Source organism: Suricata suricatta, chromosome 11 (genome assembly GCF_006229205.1).
Source record: "Suricata suricatta isolate VVHF042 chromosome 11, meerkat_22Aug2017_6uvM2_HiC, whole genome shotgun sequence".
NCBI classification, from domain to species: Eukaryota; Metazoa; Chordata; class Mammalia; order Carnivora; family Herpestidae; genus Suricata; species Suricata suricatta.
The window spans coordinates 14,158,209-14,169,030 of record NC_043710.1 but is presented as its reverse complement, the minus strand read 5'-3'; the positions used below and the strand labels follow the sequence as shown (position 1 = coordinate 14,169,030).

At 37.8% G+C, this 10,822-nt stretch overlaps 1 protein-coding gene across 1 annotated transcript; it reads left to right on the top strand.

Annotated features, from left to right (window-relative positions):
- Nucleotides 1–1,950: 1,950 nt before the first annotated feature.
- LOC115272141 (olfactory receptor 4P4-like) lies at nt 1,951–2,880 on the top strand. The gene has a single exon (XM_029915169.1). The coding sequence runs from the start codon at nt 1,951–1,953 to the stop codon at nt 2,878–2,880; it is 930 nt and encodes a 309-aa protein (XP_029771029.1).
- The last annotated feature ends 7,942 nt before the right edge of the window (nt 2,881–10,822 follow it).

Here is a 10,822-nt window from a genome sequence, read left to right as displayed (position 1 = left end):
AGAGAGAAAGAGAGAGAAAATGGGAAAGGAAAGGAAGGAAAGAGGCACAGGGAGATTTTATGAATTATTTTTCCCCCTGAATGATTCCCAGAACAGAGTTTATGGGAGCTGCTTTGAAGGATCTTTTTCTACACTGATCTCTATTTTTACAATTGATATTTAAGCACTGTAGGTTTAGAAGCACGGGGGCATCTGTTCAGAGATGTTGAGGTTTGCACCAATGTTTAGCAAACATTCTAAACCAAAAGTTGCATTTCCTACAGTTTTAATTCTCTAGTTCTTGTTCTATAACTTTAATAAAAACCTACCCTAGGATTTAAATAGATCCTTTAACTGATCATATTCTTCCATATAAACAAAGATTAAGCGTAGATATTCTCAATTTATACATAAATAAATACTTTGCTAAACTGTATGTGGAACCCAGAACGAACTTAAACCAACACAATGTTTTTTCCTTAACCTTAATGTATGTCTAATATAAACTCTTCAATCCATCCTATTGTAGAAGAATATAAAATATACAAGTAAAACCAATTAGCTGATGAAAATGCTGGTATGTGTCTTCTTATATAACCATTTGTTCCTCTCAAAACATTTTTGAGAATACTCTTCTGTGAACTTAACAAATTAGAATGATAAAGGCTTCTACTGTATATTCTTAAATGGACTTCATTTTGCTCTTGGGTCCAGTATTTTTTGTTCCACTCAGCATCTGAAGGGGGAGAATCAGGGACAATGAATTGCTCAGTGTGAACAAGAAAAAGTTAACAAGATATGGAGCCTGGATGCTCACTTTCATGATCATTAGATGAAGGATCTGTCCACTACATATTATTGTTCCTCTATTGGTACCATTAAAATAATTCACAGATATTAATATTCTTTTAGGTAAATCATGATTTTGCTGTGGAGGACACTTGGTTTGTGGGTAACGGGTAATGTTTCGACATATTCTCTCTCTGCTCCTGGGTCTACTGCATCCAAGTTTTTACACTGTTCGAAATGTATTGTTAAATATGCAGGACATTCATGAATTCCACTGGATTCTTCAATATGTCACAGAAAACAATTATGTCTCCACAGTGTTCCTAACATGTTAACAGCAACCTCTAAAATGTGTCTTTAGAATGATTAAGAAAAATGGAAAGCTTTTATATAACAATAATCTGTGTTCCTATATTGCCCAGATTGTGCCTCTAAGTCTCCATTTCCTGTGTCTTCATGTTCTGAATCGTCACCAAACTAACAAGAAGGAAAGTCATTGGATTTTCTTTCAACTAATTCAGGTTATTTATCTACTACAATTAAGAATGTCGATTTTCCTTCCAGTTTGAGAATATTATTAATTCCACTGAATACATAGACTGTGGTGTTTGTTAGATTATGATTTTATAAATTATTATATATAGCATAGAGAAGAGGAGAGGATTTCTTAGAGCTATTTGGGTGTTAATTCTAGAGATGGAAGACACCCTTAGACCGTTTAAGGAGATGGATAACAGATGGAAGTCCATTTGGTGAGTAGATAATGTAGCGTAGCTCTCAACAGCATACAATTTAGCATCAGATACAGGATCATATCTTAGGTTACTGCTTAATATCTGAAAGAATTGGTAGTATTATCTGAACCCACCCATTCTTCTTCCCCTCTATTAAAATGAGTATCAGAATAGTAACTATTGGGTTATTATGAGTCAAATGTATGCAAAGTGTTTATAAAACTTCCCTGGATAAAGTATGCTCTCATTAGACATTATTTGAAAGATACTAATGACATCAGAACAGATGTATTCAAAAGATTAAGTGTAATAAGTCTTTTGTGATCTACATATTATTCAGTGCAAATATACTCCAAAAAATTAAAAAGTACTATTAAAAATGCCACATGTTCTGTATCATTTCAGATGAGTTAAATTTCTATTGTGTCTCTGGATTCACCTCAACCTCATGGAAAATCAGAACAATGTCACAGAATTTGTTTTCATGGGTCTGTGGGGAAATAAGCAAATAGAGCTACTGTTCTTTTTCTTGTTCTTGCTCTGTTACCTGGCTGTCTTAATGGGCAACTTCATCATCCTACTCACAATCACCCGCAGCCATCTAATCGAACAGCCAATGTACTATTTTCTCTGCCACCTTTCTATCATGGATCTCTGCTACACCTCCACTGTGGTCCCCAGGCTAATCAGGGACTTGGGAGCAGCAAGAAAAAACATTTCCTATAACAACTGTATGACCCAGCTTTTCACTGCCCACTTGCTGGCGGGTGTGGAGATCTTCATCTTGGTGTCCATGGCTTTTGACCGCTACGTTGCCATCGTCAAGCCCCTGCACTACATGGTCATCATGAACCGGCAGAGGTGTAACCTGTTGATCTTCGTGGCCTGGGGTGTGGGGTTTTGGCACTCCATTGCTCTGTTGCTCATGGTACTCAATTTACCTTTCTGTGGTCCTAATCAGATCGATCACTACATATGTGATGTGAAGCCTCTTTTAAAACTGGTGTGCAGAGATATTCATGTTGTTAGTATCTTAGTGATCGCTAATTCAGGAATGGTGGTGGTTGTCATTTTTCTCATCCTGGTGGCTTCTTACATACTCATATTATATAATCTTAGGAGTCACTCTGCTGCAGGGAGACGCAAAGCTCTCTCCACCTGCAGCTCTCACATAATGGTGGTAGTTTTATTCTTTGTGCCCTGTATCTATACTTACGTTTTACCTGCGGGGAGTGAGAACAAGGATAAGGAAATCTCTGTGTTTTACACTGTAATTGCCCCCATGCTGAATCCTCTCATCTATACCCTGAGAAACATGGAGATGAAAATCGCCATGCAGAAGGTGTGGTCTAAAATGGCACATTCAGAATTCCAGTAAATCAGGTAATATTCATTATGCTTTCTATCCTGTGTCCTTAGAGAATTTACCATTTGAGATGTTATAAAAGGCACATAAGCTTTCTTTGGGGAGCTGGACTGAATGACCTCTGACATTATGTGAGCCAAAAGAAGCAAGTAACTGTAATTCCAGATTGCAACTTGCACTTTAAAGTGTTCAATTAGTTCCAGATGAGATCACTTAGATTTAAGGAATTCAAGAGATGGTCTTTTACTGCATATCTCTGATCATGTCATGGCTAGCTCCAAAAAACATATATGGAATCTTACATTCCTTGGAATAGAATCCAACCTTCTCACTTGTCAATTATAAATCTTTTCATGGAAGTCTAACCTGATAATCTCAGAAGTCACCACATTGGGAGAAACTCTGATGTTGCAATGACAGGCTTTGGGTTCAAGGAGAAATGAGTGACACACTGTCTCTGGGTCTTGGCAATTTGCTTTAATTATTTGATTCTCATTTTTAAAGTGTCTGTGAGATGGGGTAATAGTATACCTTATGAGGGAGTAATATCACTGGGATTAACACATGTGAAGCTTTAGCATGGCATAGGAGTAAGGAAAACTTGAGTTATGCACTTCCCCTTTCCCTGCCTTTCCTTCTGGATGCCCCTTTGCTCGGATGCTTTCATCCAACTACACTGGGTCCATTACATTCTCCAAACATACTCTACAATGTATCAGGTCTATGGCTGTATTTCAGCTATTTCGCTCGGGATTCTCCATCCCCATGTTCAAGGTCCATATCTTGTGTATAATTCACATTCCTAATGTCTTCTTATTCAGGAAGACTTTTCAGATCCAAGACCAGATTCCTTCCCTGTTATTTTGTTGCTATTCTGCAATATGCTTTCTCCATTTCAAATAATCATATGTCCTATACTGGTGGTTTCTTCATGTGAACTGTGTTTCTTTTCAGTTCGAGAAGGAAGAGTATGTGGTATATATTTATTTTTTGATCTTTGTTTTTCCTTTTTTATTTGAGAGAGAGAGTGGGTGGGGGAGAGGGGCAGACAGAGAGAGAGATTCTTAAGCAGGCTCCACGCTCAGCACAAAGCCCATCACTGGGCTCGATTCCATGACCATGTTATGACCTGAACCAAAATAGAGTTGAACGCTCAACCGACTCAGCCACCCATACACCCCTTTCTTTTATTCTAACAATAAAGTTGACACAAACTAAGATGTAAATAAATAGTTAATTGAATTAAATTCAAGAATAATATCTTTTTTATTTGATTGCACGCATTGTTCTTACATATCTCGAACTTCACCTGTGTCATGAACAATCATGCATCAATAACAAAATAAATAGTATCAAAAAGCCTTAAAATTTACCATATAGTGCCATGTACCTATTAGGGAGATTATGAAATTCAGCAGATCACCAGAACTTTGGAATATTTTTAATTATTTACTTTTTCTATTTTTTTAAGTTTATTTTTTTTATTTTTGGGAGAGAGGAGGAGAAAGAAGGAGAAGGCAAAGGGCAGGGGGCGGGGGGAATCCAAGCCGGCAAGCACTGAGCCTGATGTAGGGCTCAAACTCACAAACCATGAGATCATGACCTGAGCCAAATCAGGAGTTGGGCGCTTAACAGACTGAGATACCCATGAACCTCTAGAATATTTTTACTTATTTCTTTTCTTTTTGAAAAAATTTTTTGGCTTATTTATTTTTGAGAGGGGGGGGGCAGGGAGAGAGGGAGACAGAAAATCTGAAACAGGCTCCAGGCTCTGAGCTGCCAGCACAGAACTGGATACGGGACTTGAACCCACAAACCGCAAGATCGTGACCTGAGCTGAAGTTGAACACTTAATGGCTGAGCCACCCAGGCACCCCTACTTATTTATTTTCTGCATTAAGAGGACCTCTATCTTAATTGCTGTTTACCTCTTTGTCCACTGAATGACATAACCCAGTTTCAGCTCTGTGCTTCCAGCTGTATTTGTCTGGACATTTTCACTGCCCAGAGATGTCTTTCCTCAGCAGAATGATTACATTGCTTCCGCATAAAAGTTTGCTTGATTCAAATATTCCTACCCTAAAGCCAAAGCAAAATCCAAGAAATCGTGATGATAGTAGTGATTTGCTTAGTGACTCACACCAATCTTTTGATATTTGAACTCTTAGAAACTTTCACACATGTAACTAATATTTTTTTTCCTCCTGGAGAGCCATGCAAGCCTGTGGAATCTGATGGGAAAACATTCTGTCTTTTCCATAGCAAATTAGCTTTGATAAGTTATTCACAATTCTATTTGGTGGTTTAATGTAGAATCTGTCCAAAGTGTTTTTGGATTTTTTTTAGGTATACAAATGTCCTGTGCATGTATGTGTGTGTCTGTGCCTGTGTGTGTGTGTGTGTGTGTGTGTGTGTGTGTGTGTCTGTGTCTGTGTATGATGAGTGTGTCTGTGCATGTATTATTTGGAGACACTTGGAATACTTGAGGACAGGTCAGGGAAATTTCTAGCCCATCAGAAAAAGTGCTATGCATCAAAATAAAACAAAGAACCTTTTGCTATCATATTTTATTTTCTTTTTCTAAAGGTCCACAAGATATCACTGGCAAAATATGATGACATTATATAAAAAGCCTGATAAATAAAATATAGCAGACTAAATTACTTATTAATTTGTGGGGTAGATTCTATCCATCTATATAGGAATTTATTGCTAATTTAAAAACTCATATTTGTTTAATACCTCTAATCAGTTAAGAAACAGTTATGTTACACGGGCTCTTTCTTTAAGCTCTAAAGTTATCAGAGAACACCAAGCTGGAAGAAGCTTAGATATCTTGCAAGAGGCCTACAGAAAATATTGGTGGCCCAAATTAGCTGTGGGTGACATAGTTTTATGTGATTTCCCACCTCAGCACCCTCACTTAATCCTTCATCTTTTGCTCAACAATATATTTTTCTTCAGGCATCCATTGTTTGATTTTTTTAATGTTTTATTTAATTTTGAGACAGAGAGAGACAGAGCATGAGCAGGGAGGGGCAGAGAGAGAGGGAGACACAGAATCAGAAGCAGGCTCCAGGCTCTGAGCTGTCAGCACAGAGCCCAATGCAGAGCTCAAACCCACAAATGTGAGATCATGACCTGAGCCAAAGCCGGATGCTTAACCGACTGAGCCACCCAGGCACCCCATCTTCAGGCATCCATTGTAAGGGCTGATTTAGATACTTCTAGACTCTTCTAGTAATCATGTCAACACCAGAGAGACCCTCATAATTATGGTGTCACATAAAATAAATATTTCAAAAAAATCAATTTCAAATACTTCATCCTTCACTCTGTACAGAAATCATCAACCTTTCCAGAGAATTAGGATTTTACTATAAATATGTCTTAGACTAGCTGTTGCATCTGAAAGTGTATGAAATGCTCATATTTTACTTCAAATTCCGATTATTTAATTATTGTTCAATGAACCAAAATCTGAATTGGGTCCACCACAAGAACAAGCGGTCTAACAGATAAATATATCAGAGGAGGATGGAAAGTCTGCCTTTGGATCTGGGCCTCCATGTTTCTGTCTAGTTCATATATTAAAGCCTCAATTATTAAAATAAGTTCTCACATGCAGGTGATTCTGAGGGGATGTGATGTGCCAGGTACATTATGGTGGCTAGGAATTTAAGTATCAATTAGCAAGACCTGGTTGTGACTTGCTGTGTGATATTGAATGTAACTGACACGACATTCCTAGTTTAACTCCTGGTATCTAGTAAATATCTTATAAGTGATTGTACTTGTTGCTCTTGTTTTAGAATTTTAGAATTTAAGTACTTTGTTTTGAGTTGATAAGCAGTAGGGCTGGTAAGAGGTTATATCCAGGCTTTCTGGTTTAAAGTTTACAGTTTGTAAAAACTGTGCTCCTTGCCAGCGTATTAACAGCAGCAAACGTTCTATTCTTAATCATTAAGTTAGTAAAAGAAACACTAATGCTTCTTCGTTCTCTCTCCAGCTGAAGGGAGGCGGCAACATTGGTGATTTTCTCTGTGAAGATAACTATTGGCTTGACTGGAACTTGTTTTCTGAGGGACAAGAGTGTGCCTTGGCTTTAATTATTTTCTTAGAGGGGAGGAAAAGCCTTGAAAGCCTTTTGAGTGGTCTTCTCCAATTACTAAATATCCTCAAGGTCAACCGTTGGTCTCTTCCTGCAAGTGCAACATTTTCTGTTTGGATTCTCAAGCACTGTTTGCTAATTATTCTCACCAAATTCTTTATCTGCAATGTTTTACTTTCAATAATATTATTTAGACCTACCCCCACCAATATTATAAATTCTTCGATAAATTTATGAGATAACATGTATAGTGATTTGACTGTACCTTTTACACTCCATATGTTTTACTTAAACATACTTTTCTTCCAAATGAAAACGTTTTGTTACTGTTTGAAGGTTTTCTTGAGAGCTCCTCCTTTGCTTATAACTAATTCTTTGTTAAGCTGCTTCTGAGTCCTTGTGCAACTATGCTTTCTTTCGGGTCTTCCTTCAATCTATCCAAGTAAGCAAGTTATACTTGAATTCCCCTCTGAATCCAACTGGAGAGGTTTCAGACAATAGTCATTAGGCCTATTAGGCACTTGAGACACCAGAATGTTTGACCTGTCCAGTTTGTTGAGAATCCTGCCCCAAGTAGCTACAGGTTGTAAGAAGTCTGACCTCAGAGTTTTTGGTTTCTGACTCTGAAATGGCTCTATAATCTCACTTAAAAATTTCTTAATGTTTTATTTATTTATTATTGAGACAGAGAGAAACAGAGCATAAGTGGGGGAGAGTCAGAGAGAGAGGGAGACACAGAATCGGAAGCAGGCTCCAGGCTCTGAGCTGTCAGCACAGAGCCTGATGCGGGGCTCGATCCCGTGAATTCTGAGATCATGACCTGAGCCGAAGTCGGAGGCTTAACTGACTGAGCCACCCAGGCGCCCCAATAATCTCACTTTTAATGTCAATTATGGTTTATTTTTCCCTACTTGAGCTTCATTTGATCATTGGCTCTGGTGCTTTATGTGTGAACCATATGCTCATGCAATATGTTGCTTCCAAAGACCAGGTATGAACCCATTTATATATGGATATATTTATCTATATCTGATGATAACTTGGTGCTAGTCAAGCTGTGCTATGGTGTTATACACAAATATCTAGGGGCAGAATTGCTGGAAAGTAGCTTATAATTAGCTGGAGTAGACATCATCAACCTGTATTTCAAAGATTTTGTACAAACTAACACTACTTTTCAGCAATGTACCATTCCTCATATTGGTAATTATGGTTTTTCTTTCTCTTCCTTTTCTCTTAATTGATCTTGATGGCATTTTCTGAGTTTTATTAATTCTTTTAGAGAACGAACCTTCAGTATTTTTGTGATTATATGAGTTAGTTGGAATTTTAGTTATGTCATTATACCATGATTTCTAGGCTGTTTGGATTTAATTTGTTTTTAGTTTCCTGGATCTTGATTCCTAAGATATCTATAATGCTTATTGATTACTACAAAGTTTTTCTTAAAGTTTTTGTTCAAATTCCAGTTAGCTAACATACGATGTAATAGAAGTTTCTGATGCACAATCTAGTGGTTCAGCACTTCCGTATGACAGCCAGTGCTCATCACAAGTGCACTCCCACATCCCCGTCCCCTCTGGTAACCATCAGTTTGTTCTCTATTATTAACAGTCTATTTCTTATTTTGCCTCTCTCCCTCTCTAGAGTATTATACTAAGTGAAATAAGCCAGTCAGAGAAAGACAAATACCAGATAATTTCACTCATATGTGGAATTTAAGCAACAAAACAAACAAGTGCACGTAGTTGTTTTTAATAAGAGAGGTGATATCTGTACAATTCTACAATTTTTTAAAAGAATGATTAAAGCTACAGTGACCATATTAAGACCAATAGGTTCAACACTTTAGATTGAATGAATACATTCTTCAAGTGATATAAATGACCCAAGTTCCTTAAAAAATAAAGATATATATCCTCAATAGTACATTTGCGTCTATAAAAATCTTTTTAATGTTTATTTATTTTTGAGAGAAGAGAGGGAGAGAGAGAGAGAGAGAGAGAGAGAGAGAGAGAGAGAGAGAGAGCATAAGCAGGGGAGGAGCAGAGAGAGAAAGAGAGAGACAGAATCCGAAGCTGGCACCAGGCTCTGAGTTGTCAGCACAGAGCCTGACACAGGGCTCAAACCCATGGATCATGAGATCATGACCTAAGCAGAAGGCAGACACTGAACTGACTGAGCCACCCAGGGGTCCCATTAGCATCTTAAAGTAATTTATTTATTGTGTTATCTTCCTACCCTTTATCCAGAACACTTTGGTGGTGAATTCTACTTAACACTAGAGAAAAATAATTCTCATTCCCCACAAACTCTCACGTAAATAAAACAGAATCTAATACATCTAAACTCATTCCAACTGTCCAGCATTTCTCTGATACTTCTAAATAATGCTAGTTTTTCTATACATTCCTTAGAATTTTCTTTAAAACATTTTTTTAATGTTTATTCATTTTTGAGAGAAACAGAGCCTGAGTGAGGGAAGGGCAGAGAGAGGGAGAGGAGACAGAATCTGAAGCAGGCTCCGGCTCTGAGCTGTCAGCACAGAGCCCGATGTGGGGCTCAAACTCACAAGCTGTGAGATCATGACCTGAGCTGAAGTTGGACGTGTAACTAACCAAGCCACCCAGGTACTCCAATCCTTAGAATTTTCTATATAAACAATTGTATCATGATGTAAACTGTCAGTTCTACCACAGTTGTTCAACATGAGAGACTTTTTAATGTGAGTTTGGCATGAAAATAAGAACATTATATCACATACATTGCATATTTTGTACTGGCAACTACCAAACAGAAGTTGAATTTTTAAAGTTCCAACTCCAATAGCATCAAATATGCAACATGCCTAAGGAAAAATGTGACAAGATAGGGACAAGATATATACTGAAGACCCTTGAGAGTATATGAAAAAAATTAATTAATAGAAAGAAGTACTGTGTTCATGGGCTAGATGACTCAACACTATGTGGATGTGAATTACTCCAAATACATCTTTAGATTCCAGCAATCCCATATAGTGTGTGAACGGGCATGTCTTCCTTGTTTTTCCAAAGGTCATCTAAAATGTATATAGCACAAAAACAGACACAAAGACCAATGGAACAGAAAAGAGAACCAGAACTGGGCCCACAAATGTACGGCCAATTAATTTTTGACAAAGCAGGAAAGAGTATCCAATGGAAGAGAGACTGCCTCTTTAGCAGGTGGTGCTGAGAGAACTGGACAGCAACATGCAGAAGAATGAAACTAGACCACTTTCTTACACCATACACAAAAATAAACTCAAAATGGCTGAAGGACCTGAATTTGAGACAGGAAAGCATCAAAACCCTCGAGCAGAAAGGAAGAAAAAACCTCCTAGACCTCCACTGCAGCAATCTCCTATTTGACACATCCTCAAAGGCAAGGGAAATAAAAGCAAAACTGAACTCTTGGGACATCATCAAGATAAAAAGCTTCTGCACTACAAAAGAAACAATCAAGAAAACTAATAGGCAACCTACAGAATGGGAAAAGATAGTTGCAAATGACATATCAGATAAAGGGCTAGTATCCAAAATCGACATGGAACTCACCAAACTTCACACCCAAAAAACAAATAACCCAGTGAAGAAATGGGCAGAAGACATAAACAGACACTTCTCCAAAGAGGACATCCAGATGGCCTACAGACACATGAAATGATGCTCAACATCACTCGTCATCAGGGAAACACAGATATAAACCACACTGAGATATCACCTCACACCAGTCAGAGTGGCTAAAATGAACAAATCAAGAAACTACAGATGCTGGCGAGGGTGTGGAGAGATGGGCACCCTCCTACACTGTTGGTGGGAA